The sequence below is a fragment of the Vombatus ursinus genome, unplaced genomic scaffold (genome assembly GCF_900497805.2).
Source record: "Vombatus ursinus unplaced genomic scaffold, bare-nosed wombat genome assembly UNPS02014799.1, whole genome shotgun sequence".
In the NCBI taxonomy this organism is placed as follows: Eukaryota; Metazoa; Chordata; class Mammalia; order Diprotodontia; family Vombatidae; genus Vombatus; species Vombatus ursinus.
The window spans coordinates 1827447-1846927 of NW_020954577.1; the positions used below are offsets into that span (position 1 = coordinate 1827447).

At 44.4% G+C, this 19481-nt stretch overlaps 1 protein-coding gene and 1 non-coding gene across 5 annotated transcripts in view; both read right to left on the bottom strand.

Moving 5' to 3' along the window:
* Positions 1 to 425: 425 nt before the first annotated feature.
* LOC114050720 lies at positions 426 to 555 on the bottom strand. The gene has a single exon (XR_003570067.1). It is a non-coding gene; the product is annotated as a U6atac minor spliceosomal RNA (small nuclear RNA).
* Positions 556 to 17329: 16774 nt separating this feature from the next.
* The window catches only part of LOC114050710 (T-cell activation inhibitor, mitochondrial-like), a 38344-nt gene continuing 36192 nt past the window's right edge, over positions 17330 to 19481 (bottom strand). For all 4 annotated transcript variants that reach the window (XM_027872582.1, XM_027872581.1, XM_027872579.1 and 1 more), the window contains exon 11: positions 17330 to 19181. In XM_027872582.1, coding sequence (XP_027728383.1) covers positions 18956 to 19181 — 226 coding nt within the window. In that variant the 3' untranslated portion in view covers positions 17330 to 18955. The remainder of the gene's footprint in view (positions 19182 to 19481) is intronic.

Here is a 19481-nt window from a genome sequence, read left to right on the forward strand (position 1 = left end):
TGGGGCCACCACACAGCAGAATCAGAACCTAAACCTCAAAACCATACCCAAACCCGATACCATAAACACCGTAAATAAAGGAACCAGTGAAGGGTTATTGCATTTGCCAGCGGCCCCACTAATACAGCTAGACTCCGTCACGGAACAAAAGGACAAGTTGTCCTTTTGGCTGCCATTAAGGCAGGAGGTGAATTGGGTATGTGGTACCTTAGGATTGGACAAGGCCTGTTTCTGGGGGCCTCATTGTAGGATAGGGATAGAGGAGGTAGCATCCTTTGACCTGACAGGGCCTTTGTCGGGGCTAGTAACCAGGAAGGCTGTTTCAGCAGTAAGGGTGGTGGTGGTGTGTGGTTGGTGTGGGAGCTAGGGAGGGGGATTGGGCCTGCAATCCAAACAGTGCCGGGGGCAAGACAGAGGGATTGCAGACAAAATGGAGTTACTTGAGCTCTCTACCCACAATGGCAATACCTAACTGTATGTGTGTTGTGAAGGCCACTCGGACCTCTTCTATCTTCATCTAGGGGAATGCTAACCTTCTCTCCTTCCATACAACATTCCATGCATGAGCTGGAATTCCAAGGATATACTAAAGAGACATGCCCCTCCTCTCCGACCCCTTCTTCTAGCGGTCTGAGGATGACTGAGGTCTGGAGGGTGGCTGGGGAAGGCTGTAAGCCATAAGCTGATGCTCTGGATGGGACAACCTCATGCCTCTGTCTTCTTTCCCTTCAACCAGGGCCTTGTGAAATCTCCAGTCAGCTGGTGTGTTCCTCTCTCTGGGCACCAGAGCAGTGCGGTATCAGCTACCAAAGCAGTTGTGACAGATTGGCCAAGAGGGAAAGAGTCACGCAAGAAGAGAGAGAAGATGAGAAGGGAAGAGCCCATTTGGCACCAATAGAGGTGAAATGATTTAGAAGCAGCCCCTGTGGGGCTCCCAATGGAGCTGGAATACTAGTCTCTCAAGTGATTGCAATGAATCTATGATTCTTTATTGTGTTTTTTTTTTTTTTTTTTTTAGGCAATTGGGGATAAGTGACTTGCCCAGGGTCACACAGCTAGTGTCAAGTGTTTGGTCTGAGGCCTGATTTGAACTCAGGTCCTCCTGACTTCAGGGCCGGTTCTTTATCCTGCCCCTATGATTCTTTGTTGTTAACATTTCCCTCTCTCTGTGAGAATAAAACTGCCTGTTCCAAAATGGATTGATGTTGGTAGCAGAATTGTTCCTCAGGGATGTGAAGGGTAGGGTGGTGGAATGAAAGCATTGGATTCCAGTTCCGCTGTTGAGGAGACTGATAACCCCCGAGAAATACCCTCACGGCAAACCTGGGGACAAAGGGACTGAGGGAGGCCTCTGGTAGCCACGGCCAGATATTCATTGAAGTGCCCCTCATCCCAGGCTAGCACTTCCCAGACGGGCTCTACTGTAGCCCTTTAAAATCATTGACCCTTCACTGCAGGCTACTCTGACCTCCAGAAGGTTTATCTCATCTCTGAGATAAGTGCCCCACAGAAAGACAAAGGTTGGGGGTGGGGATCCCAAGAAACAGGAGGAATTTACCAGCTAGGGAGACAGTCACCTAGCATTTGTTAAGCACTTCCTATGCACCAGGTTTTATGAAGTCAGGACCTTTGTTAATAAATAAAGCTCCTGCAGACAAGTACAAATTTGCAGCAAATGGGACCACCGAGGCACAATATTGAGCTAAGCCATATTTAGAGAGTCTGTGATTTCATTCATTTAACTCCCCAGCTATCTCCCCATTCCTGGCAGTGATGGTGATGGCTGGAAGAGAGTGAATGTTGTTTAGTCCTGTGTTAGTCTTTGTGATCCCACAGACCATCTCCACACCAGGCCCTTCTATTCTCCACTCTCTCTGAAAGTTCATGTTCATTATTTCTATCACACTATCTATCCATCTCATCCTCTGCCATCCCTTTGTCCTTCTGCCTTCTATCTTTCCCAGGTTCTTTTCCAATGAGGCCCATCTTCTCATGATGTGGCCAAAGTATTTAAGCTTCAGCTTTAGTATTTGACCTTCCAATGAACAGTCTGAATTAATTTCTGTAAGTATTGACTAATTGGAACTCCTTATTTCTTCATGACCCCATTGGGGTTTTCTTGGCAGAGATACCAGAGTGATTTGCCATTTATTTCTCCAGGTCATTTTGCAGATGAAGAAACTGAGGCAAACAGTGTTAAGTGACTTACCCAGGGTTACACAGCCAATAAGTGTCTGAGGCTAGATTTGAACTCAGGAAGATGAGTCTTCCTGACTTCAGGCCCTGCACTCTATTGGCTCTGACACCTAGCCGCCCCCTGGAATAGAGAGGAAAACTTAAAACTCCCAGCTTTAGAATTTCCTTCCTTTCCCCCTTCTGAATGATGAATGTCTCACAGATTAGTTTGTTGGGAGCTAAAGTGATTTGTCCAAGGTCATTTCGCCAATGGGCAGCTAGGTGATGCCATGTTGCATAGGGCTCTGGGGTTTCTGGAGTCAGGAAGACTCCTCTTCCCGAGTTCATATCTGGTCACACATATAGGTGTGTGACCCTGGGCAAGTCACTGAACTCTGTTTGCCTCAGTTTCCTCATCTGTAAAATGAGCTGGAGAAGGAAATGGCAAACCACTCCAGTATCTCTGCCAAGAGAACCCCAAATGGGGTCATGAAGAGTCAGACACGACTGAATGATAACAGATAGAGGCCTCTGGCCCCCAATCCAGTGTTCTTTCCACAGGCCTATCAGTCTTGTAATCTTTTGGTGAAAGTGACTTAAGTGTTTTGGACATACCTTAATCTTGCCTCTAAGACCCTTTTCCAGACCACCTGAGGAAATTGTGGGGGGCCTGTGTGCCCCATGTGCCGAGTGAGGCTTCCTGATCCAGGGTGAAACTGAGCCAAGTACAATTGACAAAAAGGAGATTGGGGGGAGGGGGACAAAGGGGAGAACTTCCCGCAGGACCTTGGATGGGATTGTGAAACATGGTGGATCTGTATGGGGTTACAGTGTTAGCAAAAGACTGATTCCGAAAATTCTTTCCTCGGAATAAAATGGAAAACTTGGAAGATGAGGTTCAGGGAGGGAAATAGTGTTTGCCTCGTAATTCTGGAATTTCTTAGGTAAACACAGAGCTCTCAGCCTAATCTGTTCAAAACAAGCCGCCCTGGAAACTTGAGGAAAGAACGTTTTCCCCGATGTTTTTCTAGCTAAGGCACTTAAGGGGGGCTCTGTGCTAACATCGTACCCACCGCCTCTCTGGCTTTGGGCCGGGTCAGAGGATGCTATTTAGCTCAGGTCTAAGGTTTCTGTGAAAACACTTTTGGTGATGGCCCAAGAGAGGACTCAAAGTCCTCCCATTTGCTTTTGAAACTTTGCCAAAATGGGCCTAATTTCTTTCTTTTTGAGGCCCTGTTAGGATAAAAATAACAGATTTAGTGCTAGAAGGGGCATCAGAGGCATCTAGCCCAACCCTCTGATTTCTCATTTTACACACGAGGGAGCTGAGATCCAGACAAGTGAAGTCACTTGCCCAACATCAGTCAGAAAGGGACATAGTCAGGATTTGAATCTCGGTTCTTGGACTCCAAATTCACTGCTCTCTCTGCTGTAACCCTTTATCTTTGGTTTTAAAATATTTTACTTTTTCAACATCACTGTTACTTCCTACAGCCTCTCCCCACCTCATAAAAACTTCTCTTACAACAAATAAATACAGTCAAGGAGAAATCGACACTCGGACTATGTGTGAAAACTCATGCCTTACTCTGAAGCTGCTGTCCACTGCCCTTTTTACCAAGAGGCATGGTTCTGAAGCTGCTCGGTACCTGCCAATCCAGAGGTGATCTGGAGCTCAACCCCCCCCCCCCCCCACTCCACTGCCTTTCAAACTTCTCTTTCCCCCAGCCAAGGCCCTTTAGCTTCCTGAGGTTACATTCTCTAAAACACCTTCTCTCCCTTTGTCATCTGACATTTAAATCTCTTTTCCCCCTTTTGGCCCACAGGCTGTCCCCTTGAAATGTTGGAGGGCAGGCTCATAGGAAGGGATGTTGTCCCTCCTAAAAGGTCACATTGCATAAAAGGTGGTAAGATGCGATTTAACAAACATTTATAACCAAAGCACTGTTGATACCCCATAGGCGCTAGGTGGGACAGTGGATGGAGCGCTGGACCTGGAGCCAGGGAGACCGAGTTCAAATCCTGCCTCAGATACTTACTAGTTGTGTGACCCTAAGCAAGTTACTTGACCTCTCTCTGAGACTGAGGTCTCAGTTTCCTCATCTGTAAATGGGACTTTTGATAGCACTTTTATCCCAGGGTTGTTATGAGGCTCAGATGAGATGTTTGTAAAACATTTCACAAATCTAAAGGACTATATTAATATTATTGTTATTATTACAGTGATGAAATCAGACACAGTCTCCACCTTCAGGTGGCTAACAAGGTACTAACCAGGGGAGCAAAGGCTCAAGCATTGTCTTCTGTTCCCTAGCATGTTTGCCTGCAAAGGAGAGGTCTAAAGTACTAGGAGAGATTCCAAGATGGAAAAGGTGAGGTGTACAGGCATTTATTAATTACCTACTGTATACAAGTGATTGTGCTAGGTTCGGGGGCTACAAAGACAAAACAATTAAATAGTCCCTCCCCTCAAGGGGTTTTCTTTCAGGAAATACGGTGCAAATCCAAAATGATTTTGAGGTGCAGGACACTAGCAACTGGGAGTTAATTTGAAAAGCCTAGGTTTGGCGTTGAGGTGGCTAGATGGCTCAGTGGATAGAGTGCTGGGCCTAGAGTCAAGAAGACATGAGTTCAAATCCAGCCTCAGACACTCACTATCTGTGTCACTCTGGGCAAGTCACTTCACCCTGTTTGCCTCAGTTTCCTCATCTGTAAAATGAGCTGGAGAAGGAAATGGCAAACCACTCTAGTATCTTTGCCAAGAAAACAGTATGGTCCATAGGGTCATAAACAGCTGGACATGACTGAACATTACGGTTAGCCCTGAAGAAATTTGGAGACTCCATTAGACCGAGGGAGGTGAGGAGCCCTGGGTTAATGAATTGTTTTTTCCTGATTTTGTTAAAACTCCCTCATGGGTCTACACTGGTTATATTAGCAGGGGTATAAGTGTCTGAGGCAGGGTTTGAAGCCAGGTTTTCCTAACCCCAAATCCAATGCCCTAGCCACTATACCACACTTCCTGTCAGAGGAGCGCCTAGCCACGGGGCTCTGGAGTCCCCAGAAATCTGCTCCCTCACTAGGACTCCCCAGTTCTGTGTGGGTGTGCTGCCCTCTCTTTTCAGGATTCCATTTGGGTGGCTTTACGGTTTCCCTCAGGGGTGCTCCTTCAGGTAAGGTGCCCTTTGCCCGATGGATCCCTGACCACCTAGAAACCAGCCGGGCAGACACTGGGTTACTCCTCCTGACCTCCCTGGAGCTCCCCTGCAGCAGCGCGCAGGTGCTGTGAGGCCTGGGGAGTTTGTGGCAGGAAATCATGTGTGAGGAGATGCTGCTTCCAGCTACCTGCTGGAGTCTCCTCCTGCCTGGGAAGTCTTTAAGTACAAACTGGAAGACAAGTCAGGAAAGTGGGGGGAGGGGTTCTTTGGCAGGTGGGGCTGGAGTAGATGCCCACAAGGTCCCTTCAGATTCTAAAATCCTGGTGATCTGAGTCCCTTCCAGCTTCAGATCAATTATCTGAAGAATAAATAGGATTTGGGGCTGATTATAACACTACCATGTGGTTTTGAGGGTGTAGGATAAGGTAGAGAGGTTGCAGGGATCATCTCTTAGCTGAACTCTAGGCAAACCAGTCCGATTTAAGCCTGACTCTCATCAGTGGTAATTTCTTTCCTCATATCCCAGCTCCCCTGAGTGACCCATAAAGAAATGTGGACAAATGGGGTCCCAACTCACAATCCCTTCTCTTCTTGGAAAAGACAAGATACTCTTTGTGGGACCCAGGTTTGAATTGAATCAAGAGCCTCTGTCCCAAGATGGCAGCTTGTGGGGGCTGGAGCCAAAGAAGTGACTTTATAATCCTGTCTCACGCTGATCCCAGTGAGCCTCGGAATCCAGAGCTGAGGGTGCGCGGGCTGTGAGCAAGCCTCCAGGGGTGTGAGCAGTGTCCGGTAAGCTGTAGAAACGTGAATTGTTGCTGCTGTGATTACTGCTGTGGACACTACCCTACCAAGCCCGCCTCTTCTGCAGTGGCTGGTGCAGCTGTTCTGGTCACCCTGGAGCAGCATTTCCTGACCTGACCACTCTTTTTGACTCCTAATGGCCTCTATCCTTAGATATTGAATTGGCTATGAGTTTCATGGAATCTTTGGTCTAAACTAGACCTATACTCCAGAGCTGGGGTGTAGATCTAGTCTTACCCCCTCATTTTACAGATGAGGAAACTGAGGCACAGAGACATTAAGGAATTTGCCCAAGATCACATAAGTAGAAGTGGCAAAGCTAGATTTGAATTCAGGTCCTTTGCCTCAAAATCTAGGGCACCGTACACTGTGCCACCTTGGGCTGTGTCTCCTATTTCTTCTCTGTCTTCTATGGTGCCCAACTCGGAGCTCGGCGAGTAGTAGAGGCTCAATAAACACACAGTGAAATGATTCTTTCCTGAGGGAAAGGCCAGTGATGTGATGTTCTAAAATTAACAGGAACCCAAGTAAACATAGGCTGGCGGTTCTTGGGGTATTGTGACTTTTAACTTCCCGTTGACCTTTGCATGGTATTTACTCACCCTCATGCCGTAGAGGAACATTTTTTTCCCCAAACTGTCAATGAATTCCTTGTTTGGAGAAGCATCTTTTTTTGTCGATACACGTGTCCTTTCTGTTTTTTTTTTTTAACAAGTTTGCTTAAAGTCACCTTTCAAGCAAATTAGAGTGGCACATGGAGGGCGTGTCAGGCACATAGGACAGAGATTGATGGGGTCAGCTTGTCTTCGTCTTGTGGGAGGGTGAGAGGCATTAGGCACAGTGGAACCAAACCAGTCTGGGCTCCAACCTCAGCCCTACCATCCGACCTGTCTGATCTGGAACAAGTTGCTGCCCCTGCCTGGGGCTCAGTTTGTTCATCTGTAAAATAGGAGGATTTGACTAGATGACCTCCTATTTCCTTCCAGCTCTAAATCTGGAATTCTGCAGGGGAACAATACATAATAATAACAGTAGCATTTATTTTTCAAAGTTCTCTACATAAATTAACTTATTTGATCCTCACTACCCTGGGAGGTAGGTGCTATCATTGTCTCTATTTTGCAGATGAGGAAACTGAGACTGAGAGAGGGTAAGTGATTTGGCCAAGGTTACAAGCAGCTGGGAAGATTCTGAGGCAGGTTTTTCCTAATTTCAAGCATCTAATTGTTATTTTTTCAATCTGATGGTGGCATTGAGAAGGAATTACTTCAGTCTAAGCTCCTTGAAGGAGGGGACTTTGCCTTTCATTTTGTATTTGCATCCTTAGCACCTACCACAGTGCTTTGTGTAATGGGGCAATAGTGGGGAAAATAATGTTTCACATTCACATATAACTTTTCAAAGATTTTTCCTCATTAGAACTTGGTAAGGCAGGTAGCAGAAGAATTATCCCTTTCCCTGTCTTACAGATGAGGAAACCGAGGCTCGTAGAGGTTTCTTGACTCCAAGTCCAATGTTCTGGAGAGGCTGTGCCCTCTAGCTTTAGACATCAGCTGAAGGGAGCCTCCTTGGCCACCCTCCCCCTCCCCCTCCCCGTTGACATGGACTCTGCCAAAAGCAAAAGGGACTGAGAAGGAAAAGTACAGTCAGTTTATCCAGGCTTATGGAAAGAGCTGCTTTGCTTCATGTCAAATATGCGATTTTGTTGAAGTCCTGGCAACACGGGGCCGTGTTTATATGAGCAACTGGATAGAAGAGAGAAATACTTCACGCTACATTCACATTCACATTCACAGGGCATTTGTCAAGAAAATGGGAGAGAGGTGTCATCCCTTAATTGGCAGATGAATCGAGCGTGTAAAATATATTAAGGAAACAGAATGGAAACATTTTGTTTTTCTAGTTCAATCTTCAGTCTCATATTTCTTTATACCTCATGCTTTCAGCAAGTTTCTCTGTCTTTGTTTCTTTCTGTTTTTGTCTCCATCTATCTGTCTCTGTCTCTATCTCTGCTTCTCTGTCTCTAGCTTTCTCTGTTTTGCCTGTCTTTCTGTATCTCTCTCTGTCTTTGTCTCTGTCTGTCTCCGTCTCTCTGTCTCTCCATCTGTTTTTCTGTCTCTGTATCTCTGCCTTGCTCTCTCTTTCTTTCTCTTTAAATTTTCTCATCCGTTTCCACCCTACTGACAGGTTCTAGGGAATCCACTTAAAGAAAGAAATCCGCTAATATTATATAATGACTAATTGAAAAAGGAGCATTCACTGCTGACACTATTCCATACAACTGCCCACATTTACTTCCAAAGATTTCCCCCCTTACTGCTTGGAAATTTTTTATTATAAACGCATAATCTATCAATAAGAATAATTCAAACACAATAAACACCATGTTTAAAATAATCTCTGAGAAGAGAATCAGCTTGTTTCTGCTTTTTAAAACCACCAGGGGTCGCCCTATCACTCCAACCAATTGATGGAGGGACTTTCCTCTCACATCTAAAAGGAGTGAAGAATTGCTGTGAACATTTCTGTAGGTTGGTAGGTCCAAGTCTGAAAGGGGCAAATCAACCCTTTACAAGGGGGCATTCGGCCTACTACTAGTTTCATACTTTGTTCATTCTTCAATCACATCACTTAGGGTCTGGGTCACTCAAGTTTCATGTTCCTTATAATGTGTAGATACATCAAGCATTTCTGATCAACTAACCTTCACTCCCAATTAATAATAATATTTAGAAATTTACATAGCACTTCATGTTTTGAAAATAGGGTGCTAGGTGGCACAGTGGATAGAGCTCTGAGCCTGGAGTCAGGAAGACTCATCTTTCTGAATTCAAATCTAGTCTCAGATACTTACTGTATGTGTGATCCTGGGCAAGTCACTTAACCCTGTTTGCCTCAGTTTCCTCATCTGTAAAATGACCTGGAGAAGGAAATGGTAAACCACTCCAGTGTCTCTGCCAAGAAAACCCTAAATTGGGTCACAAAGAGTTGGACATGACTGAAAAATGACTGAATTCACACATTAAGGTTTGCAAAGAGTTTCAAAAATATTATCTCATTCTATCCTCACTAACTCTGGGAAGTCAGAGCTATTATAATCCCCATTTCATAGATGAAGAAACTGAGGCAGAGGTTAAGTGACTCGCCCAGATTAACACAGTTGATTAGTATCAGAGGCTGGATTTGAACTCATCTTCCTGATTCCAAATCCAGTCCAGCATACTATCTGCTGTATGTTCTATCTGCCAAATTACTACACTCTTAAAAGGTTATCAATTGATGGATATTCTACTGAATTGGTATGGGAAATAGCATCGTCTATAAAAGAAGACTCCAAAATGACCATTTAGATGACAATTGAGCAAAGGGTCTGGAGTCCCAGGAAACTATACCCCTCCAGGGGAATTCTGCCCAGGGCCACTTGCCTCTGATGGTTTCTTACTGGGAGGCAAGTCTCAAACACATTTGCCCCCATCCTGTAATTCAACTGGACAGACGTTTATCAATAGCTCTGGCGTGGTCACTATGGGATTGGATGCTGATAGAGAAAAGAAATATAAGCTCTGATCCTTACCCTAGAGGAGGCATCGATTTATCTGGAGACACTATTTAAACACACAGAAAAATGAGAGGAATCTAACAGGAGAGTCTCAACCAGTGCAAGAATAGGGGGTATAGATAATGGATTGAACACGTCAGAGAAGAAAGATGAGAAAGGGGGTTGGGATAGTCTAGGACCACTATGTAGGAGATGGGGGCATGGGAAGGATTTAGATAGATGGATAGAAGGAAGGTCATTCCAAGCAGTTATATTGGCAAAGACTCAGACCCAGGAATGATCATGGTATTCACGAGGGTGGGGGAAGCAGGCTAGAATGACAGATGGGGACAGGAGGGTTTTTAATGCTGGAAGGGACCACATTTCAGCCCACCCTATTTCCTTTACAGAGGAGGAAGCTTAGATCTGGAGAAATCAAACAACTTACATAAGGTAAGTATCAAGAGTTGGGATTTGAACCCAGGTCTTCTGACTGTAAATCAGAGTGTTCTTTCAACTTTCTTGGGTCTAGATATGTAGTTGTTATGATGGATTCAAATTATAGAAAACCTTAGAAACATAGAATGAATTAGATATTTTAATCTTTTCTTTCTAAAGTTTCACTGTTCTTTGTCTTTACACCACTTACATTTTCTGATATATCCCTTCCAGTTTTCTCTCCCAGAGAGCCATTTTTTCTAATTAAGAAAAAAGAGAAAGAAATAGTTCAGCCAAACTAATCAGCACAACACAAAGCTGATGTTATTTGCGGGGATCCATGCTCACAATACTCCATCTCATAGCTCTTCCTTGGGAACAAGTTTTATCATTATAATTTAATTGCATTCAATTTCAGTTATTTCATAGTTATCATTTCCATTTACATTGTTGTAATCATTTTGAAAAATTTTCCAGGTTCTCCTTATTTTAGTTTGCATGAGTTTAAATAAATCTTCCCATGTTTCTCTCTATTCATCAAATACTAGTGATATTCCAATACACTTATGTACCACAACGTGCTTCAACTGATGGGCGTCTACTAGGTTTCCAGCTGTTTGCTGTTATAAAAAATGCGGCTCTAAATATTTTGGTGCATATGAGACATCCATTTATTTTATCATTAACCTCAAAAGGCACAACATTTTAGTTGCTAAAGCTCCAACTCCTTTGCCTCACAGAGGAGGAGACTGGTTCCCAGAGACATCTTGTGACTTGCCCAGGTCTTTTGACTCCTGGCTTAATTCTCTGTCTACTGGACCTCACTGCCTTCTTAGGGTTGAGGACTCGAGACCTGATGCTTCAAGCCAATGGCCTCCAAAGTGGGGACAGGGGCTGCCTGGAATGCTATGATCTGATTCCATTGGGATATTATGGCCTGACCTCAAAAGGCATATGATTAACTAATTGGGAGGTGGGAATATGGGTCACATCCCATACTCTCTAGAGTAGCCAGTAGTGGGACTTCCAACACTGCTCCTCTGCACATTCTATTGTGCAAGTACTGACCTTATGAGTCAGGCATTGACCCCTCAGGGCATTCTACTGCTACCCTTCAGCTGCCATTGCGAAAATTCCATCCCAGGCCACTCAGTGGCTACTGCAGATGCCCCTGTCGGGCAGATAATGGCCCGTGAGGAATGCCTCTCCTTTTTCCTTTGGGATGGGACAATCACTCACAGATGAATTGAGACAAGTCCCAGATCTCATGACATGATCTAATCTGCCAAACTCATCCCTCTTCCCTCCAGGACTGCTGCAATGATGTCTTGCTTGGTCTCTGTCTCAAGTCCCCGTCCGCTCCAATCTAGCCTCCGTTCAGATGCCAGAGTGATTTTCCTAAAGCTCAAATCTGACTGTGTCATCTTCCCACTCAGTAAACCCCAGTGGCTTCTTATTAACTCTAGGGCCAGATACTATTGAATCTTTATCTTAGCCTTTTGAAATTTCTCTCTTTTGCATGAGTTTTATAATATACTTAATTATTAGTATAGTAGTTAAAAAAAGTAAGTATTCACATATTTGGGGGGTGTGCTTTTTTTCACTACTAATAAAAGAAATATGATCGAAAAAGTATACAGACCACTGCTTCAGGCAACAGAGAATTTTTTGAGCCAAGGGAGTGACATGATTAAAGGGATCAAGGGAGATTTAGCTGGGGGAGGTGTTCAGGTTACAAGACAGATTTCATTTTATTTTTTTATTATTACCTTCATCTTAGGACTGCTGTGGGTTATTTACAGATGTAAAACCTTGTTTATGCAGACTCCACTTTGAACATATGTAGGTGTAAGGCAAACAGATAGATTCCTCTGGGTAAAAAGTTTATTCAGAATTCGATGACACCTTCCTTTCTTCCCGTCCTGTTTCTAGGAGACAATACAAAGTATGCCGAATCACTCCAAGGGAGAGTCATGCCAAGAGCGTCGCCGTCCCTGCCAAGTGAGCCATAATTGTTTGGAGGACTGTTAGCCGGTCCCCACGGCCTGGAACGAATAACTGCAGACAACATATGGCAAGACATCCACTCACCAGCGCCCGACCTAGCTCCCGAGGACCATTCAACTAATTTTTAATCCAAGAGATCTGGCTAAAACTTCAGGACACAAATGTTGCCTTCAAACGTGTTGGCCTAAAACATGATCATCTTGGTGCGTCCCAGCCTGGATGGTAAAACATTTACCTTGATAAATCAGAACAAACGGTTCCTTCAGTTTGTCTTTTTTTCAAACAAAGTAGGCTCTGCCTGTAAAGCCACTCTCCCACAGGGACAGGACGTGGACATGTGAGCTCACTGGCATGGGGATGGGAGGTAGAGGAAGAAAAAAACCATTTATTTAGCACTTCTGTGCGCCAGGCACTGAGCTAAACACTTGACAAATATAATCTCATTTGATCCTTACAGCAACCCTGGGAGGTAGGTGGTGGTGTTATCCTCATTTTACAGTTGAGGAAACTGAGGCAAAGGGAGGTGACTTGCACAAGGTCACACAACCGGCACATGTATGTCCATGGCAGAACTTGACAGTGGAATCTTCCTGGCTCTGAGGCTAGCTTTCTAACCCTCGGGCCATACTGCCTCTCACAAATCATTTAAAATAATTTCTTTTATAACTAGACTTTCTGCTTTGTATAAATCCATAAAGGACAGGAGTAACCGCACAGAAGAAATCCAAATTACTAGAATTAGGTCCAGATTAACTACATTGTAGCAAAAACCTTAAAAAGCCAGATCAAGGTACTGAGGGCAGATGGCAGAAATATCGACATCAGTTAGTGACATGTGGTCAGGATAAGAATAAGGAAGGAATAAAGAAAAAGCATTTATTAAGCTCCTACTATGTACCAGGCACTGTGCTAAATGCTTTACAATTGTCTCATTTTGGGGAGAGAATGACTGACCCTAAATACAGAATCAGGGAAGTGTGAGGCATTTCCAACATGGTGCAGCCCCCTTGAGTCCTATGTGTTTGGATATTACGAAGCCTGACGATCATCAGGCGTGAATACTTTCCCACCTCCGCATGGCAGGCTGATGGTGGGTTTGGGAAGCTGGACCAGTTTAGTGCAGATGATGGCAGGTGCTTTCATGCTGGAAAGACTTTTGAATATGGAGTTGGGGACAAGACTAAGTCTGCTTGTGGAGGATCAACCTAAATACTGGCTTGTCAGTAGGTTGGCCCCTACCTGAGGGATTCTTTGGCCAGGCCAAACTTGACCCATTGTGAAAACCATTACACAGTAGTGTTTACAGAAATTCAAAAAAATTTCACTTAAATCTATTTTCTCTCTCTCCCACATTCCTTTCACACATGCACCTCTTCCCTCCGATTGGGGGAAAATCCCCCTTATAACAAACATACAAAGTAAAGCAAAACAAATTCCCTCATTGGCTATATAAAAAAGAATCTATTCTCTGAGTAAATGACCTCAGAAGGCGGGTAGTATGTTTCATTGTGAGAATTGGAATTATGATTGGTAAATTGTGTTGATTTGTGCTCCTAAATCTTTCAAAATTACTTGTCTTTACAATGTTGTTATTACATAAATTGCTTTTCTGGTTCTGCTCATCTCACTTTGCATCAGTTTGTACAAATCTTCCTAGGTTTCTCTGAAACTGTTCCCTTCATCATGATTTTTTTTTTTTTTTGGCTAGGCAATGGGGTTAAGTGACTTGCCCAGGGTTACACAACTAGTAAGTGTTATGTGTCTGAGGCTGGATTTGAACTCAGGTCCTCCTGAATCCAGGGCTAGTGCTTTATCCATTGTGCCACCTAGCTGCCCCTCTTCATCATTTCTTAGAGCACAATAAGGTTCCATCACATTTTCTATAACTTGCTCAGCTTTTTCCAACTGATGGGTGCTTCCTCAGTTTCCATTTCTTTGCCACTACAAAAAGAGCTGCTGTAAATATTTTTGTACTTTTGGGTCTTTTCCCTTTTTCTTTATCTCTTTGGAGTACAGACCCATTGGTGGTATAGCTGGGTCAAGGGGTATGCACAGTTTAATAGCTCTTTCCAGAATAGCTAGACCAGTTCACAGCTCCACCTAGAGCGACTGCATCAATACACCTGTTTCCTCACAGCCTCTCCAGCATATGTCATTTTTCTCTCTTTCTTTTTTCTATCTTTTCTTCTTTCTTTCCTTCCTTCTTTCTTCCCTTTCTTCTTTCCTTCCTTTCTTGTCAACTTTGCCAGACTGATCGGTATGAGGTAGAATCTTAGAGATATTTTAATTTACATTTATCAACTTATTATTTAGAAGATTTTAAAAATATGGATAGATAGTTTGGATTTCTTTGTCTGAAAAATGCTTATCAATTGGAGAATGGTTCTTATTCTTATAAATGTGAATCAATTCCCTGTATATCTTTATCAGAGAAATTTGCTACAAAGATCTTCCCTATTTACCTGATTCCATTCTAATTTTGACTGCATTGATTCTGTTTGTGGACTTTTAAATTTTATCTATTCCTCACCACTTATAAAATAACAGTATTCAATTAATACTCACAGACCATAATTTGTTCAGCTATTCTCCAATGGACAGACACTCCAAATACATGAATTTATAACATAACTATTACCACATTAACAAGTCAAGCTCTGGACTTATTCAAGAAACATTATTTTTTGTCTAGTCATTTTCCTTTGCTTTTTGCAGTAGAACATGTGAGGCCATGGATTATTTAGTTTTTATCTTTGTACCTGAGCACAGTGCAAACACAGAGTAAACTACTTACGCGTAGCAAACACTTAATAAATGCTTGATGACTTGAATTGAAATGAATTGAATTCCTAAATGAGGAGGAGGTAAAGAGCAAGGCAGGACCAGATAATGTGCTTTCTGGGATTTGTGAGGTATGTACACTAGTTTTCTTGCACCTATAAACATGATGCTCATAAAAAAGGGCTGGAGATCTGGAGTCAGGAGACCTAGGTTTGGATCAGGTTGTAGAAATTCATCACTTACGGGAATCCTTTAACCTTTCCCTGTTAAAAAAAAAAATTGCTGTCTTCACCTTAGAGTCTCAGTTTCTTCATCTGTAACATGGAGATAATCACACTTGCAATACATTCTTCAAAGGTTTGTGAGGATAGTGCTTGGTGAACTTTCAAGCCCTGTGTACATGTATTATGATTGTTTCTTGTTGCACTGTGAGGACAAAGCAAGGGGTGGGAGAAGAGGTTGAGAGAAGTCAAGCACCCTCAAGGCAAGTGGGGAATGACAAGGTCCTCAGTTTCATCTTGTATGCGGGATGCCTTTGGGCAGTTGGTATAATCTCATTACTACAGTCTCACTTGTGATGACTGACACCTTTTATGGTTGGTTTTACATGGAAACAGCACCCAACTTATGCCGGGCATTTATTTCCATTCACTACTTGGAAGAGGATAAACAAGAGAGATTTTAATCCTGCAAGGGACCCCAGCCACCCACTCTGTTAGCAAGACAGGGAAAAAGGAGCAGAATTTTAAATTTTGAGAAGGCTGAGCCTCAGCATTTCAGAAGGACTTTTCTCCCAGACAACATGGCGCCATCACAGCATGGCCGCGTAGATCACCATAGCATAGGCTCTGGCCCTGTGATTTCATTCCTGTAGGGAGCTCCCTTTCCCTGGGCAAGTCAGCGTTTTCTCTGCAGAGCTTTATTCCTGAAAGGCTAAGGGATTTGCCCAGAGACCCCCAGACAGATGTGTCCAAGATGGGACTTGAGCCTTCTCCCTGATTCCAAGGCCGGCCTTCTCTCTACTAGGCCAGGGCTGCCTCTATGTGAGAAAGACTCATTTAAAGGAATACCTGTTCTACACTATTCCTCCTCTTTCAAAAGTGAAACCACTGAGCTTTTTAGAATTTTTTAGAATCCTTGGGCCCAGGACTGTTTCTGTCTTTTAAACATGAAATCTATTTGACAAATGAGGCAACCTGGATAAAAGTCACCTTGTATGGAATCAGACTGCTGGAAAACAGGCCAGTAACTTGCCTGGGTATGTGTCCAAGTACACACCTGAGCGCGGGCGTGTCATCATATCGACCGACACACTTGTTTTCGTTCTGAGCAAACACTAGCCTGGCCAGACTCCCCAACAGCGTCATGGGCTCCATTTTTGGAGTGGGAGAGCCTGGAGCATGAGGGGTCCTTCCTTGCCCCCTGCTCTCCTTTTGACCTGCCCTATCTGACCTCTGTGGGGGCCAACAGGCCAAGCAGGAGTGAAGGCTGCTGGGAGGGGAGGCCCGGAGCCAGAGGGAGAAATCTCAGGCCTAGAGAAGGCAGGACAGAGCCGGGAGCCGAGGGCTTCTGCCTGCTGGGCTCACGATCTGTTCTGGCTGCCATGGTGCTGTTTCTCTTTCTCTTCCTTGCGACTAGGGAATGTTTTCCGGGGAACTTGAAGGAGAATCAAAGTCCCAGGTGTTTTGGATGATTTTTTTTGGGGGGGGGGCCAGGCAATCGGGGTTAAGTGACTTGCCCAGGGTCACACAGCTAGTAAGTATCAAGTGTCTGAGGCTGGATTTGAACTCAGGTCCTCCCGACTCCAAGGCTGGAGCTCTATGTACTGCGCCACCTCGCTGCCCCTTAGATGATTTTTAAAAAACAGAAATGGACCCAGTTCATTGAATGTGCCAGGATCTCGTCCTGGCTAGCTCGGGGCCCGTTGTCGATGTCAGTATGTGAAAATGCTGAACTAAAATGGAATCCTTCACAGGGAGACGTGGCTCTAAGGGGGCCCTTCCTCACACCTGCCCTGGCTCCCTAGCTGGTGCTAGTGTCATCGTCTCTGTTTTATAGACGAGGAAACTGAGGCTCAGAAAGTCCAAACCACGTGCCCGGGGACACCTAGCCAGTAACCCCAGGTCCCATGTTCTCTCACTGACGCCATGTCCTAGTTATGCCTTTGCTGTCTTCATGCGTGTTCATCCTTCCTCTGTGACAAATGGTGGGCCAGGGTCAAGTTTTCTTGTCTCCCCTGCCACCCCCGTAACTAGCTTAGTGCTGACTCAGTACCTACTGGGTGGGCCAATAACCGATCGGCAAGGCATTTGTCAAATAAAAGAAACATCTTTTCTTTTCAATGAACAGAAAACAGTCTGTTAGTAACAAAATAGTAAGGAAGATATTTATATGGTTAATACAGATTATATTTATTGTATAACAACGATCAGTTCTTAGAGGCAAAATCCAGTTCAAAACATACTACTGGAAATTACATTTTAGTTAATCTTACAAAGGGGAATAATCTAAGTTTTTTCATCTGAAAATTACTGATAAAACGGCAGTTTTTGGGTTATCTGTAGGTTTGGTCAAATGTTCCGAGGCAGCAGACATTCATTCTAAAAGACAGAAGTTTTTTTGTAGCAGATTTCTGCAGAGGTAAAAAGGACAATGTTGGCATCTACAAACACTAACCGTATAAATCAATACTTTCTTGGAATCCAGAATTACTTTCCAATTTTTATTTGAATTGTTCAGATTACGATTTCTGAATGTAGGTTTCAGATTAGCTTAAATCTGACCTAATCTCTTCCAAAGTTTTCAGTCTAACAGCACACGCTGGAAACAGGCATTTTCAGTGATGCCCCAGTGGTACCCAGGGAATCTGAGCCAGACCATTACCTGCCTTCCCTGTCAAGGAGTGTCTGCGGATGGCGAACAGCCACGGAGAACAGGCCTGGCTCTCAACATTCTGGGGAAAGACCCCAGGGAGGGAGGAGCCACGCAATACATGAAGACGCCATCCTAAAAACACTCAGCTCTAGGAAGAGAAGTCACTGGTGACGCTCCAGGATGCTCAGGAGGGGGCCGTGGCATTGGAGACCTGGGGACAAACCCCACAGTGTGACAGCAGCAGGAACCCAGAGGCAGCGGCCACTGCACCAGGCAAGTGTCTGGCACCTGGAGAGAGCCAGGGAAGCCTGGGCTGGGAAGGCCTGGCAAGGATCCTTGACCTCAGCCCTGGGCTGAGGATCTGGGCCTTCAGCCACCTCCAGGGGTGACCAGAGTTGACTCACGTGCAGCCAGAAACGCGATTCTAAATCACAGACTGCTACAAATTGACAGGAAATCCTTAATTACAGGAGCAATAATCTACAAACCAAACTCTCCAGCATCAAGAGTGGGTAATACTGTAACAAATATACTGGCCCCAAATAGCTTATAAAAAAGTCAAAGGGACATCATATATGATAGCTACAGAATTTTTGATAATTCTAACCTTTTTCTGACTCAAAATGGATAAATCATTTTTGCTTCCTAGAAATCCCCTCTTGGATAATACCAGCTGTCCACCGTTAGAGACAGAACACGTAGGGATGGGGTTTAACAAGAAAGGTGAGAACCGGGACTTCAATAAACATCGATTAAGCGCCTATGTGTCCGGGCACTGTGCCAGGTGCTTGCAGGAACAGGAACTCATTTCTCCTTCTTCATCACGTGTCTGTTCCTTTCCTGGGCCTCGAACGTCCCACTCCAACAGCCGTGCGTATAAAAATAGATCATTTTTCTTTTGTAGAACTCTCGCTTCGTTTAAAAGCGGCTTTTGCCCACTACTAAAAATATATCTAAGTTAGACCTGTCTATCATTCTGGACACCACGGAAGGTGGGAGGTGAGAACTGGAAACGCACAAACAGCTTTCCTGCGGGTACCAGAAGTCCTACTTCCAGAGCAGCAGTTAGGCGTCCCCCTCTGGCAAGAGGCATGACCACACTGTCGTATCAAAACGTAGATTTAAATAAGTTAAGTCTAAAGTCATGTCTCCTGGTGACCTCGCCTCCCAAGGCAGTGCCTTAGTTCTTCCAATTCCAGGGAATGCAAAGGTCACCATCTTGCAGAACAGAATAGAAATGTGAGACACAGACGTGCATCCCTTCCAGGTATGGCAGGGACTGTTCGAGAAGTCGCTCACAGCAGGCAATCATTTGGGCGCTTGAAATGCTAGGCTCCTTGTACAGCTTCTTCAGAGAAAATTTCTTAATGGACGCGTGGATCAATTCATTTTCAATTACCTTTAACCTGAGAAATTAATGAGAAAGTCATCAGGAGTTATGAACGTAATGAAACGCAACGGAAAATGTATGAGAGTGAGGTGGGAAGGATCACAGGAGCACCTGTCTGGGGCTGGCAGACAACGCCACGGGCATGTGACTCGCTGAAGGTCACACAGCCTGGAATCGACCCCAGGTGCCGCCATGCAACGTCTACTCAGAACACGGTAAGGAAGCCCCATAGGCCCCGTGATCAGTAATTTACCCCCTGACTTGAGTGAGGCTGTTCCCCATTTGTGTGATCCCATTCAAGTACACACTGATGAAG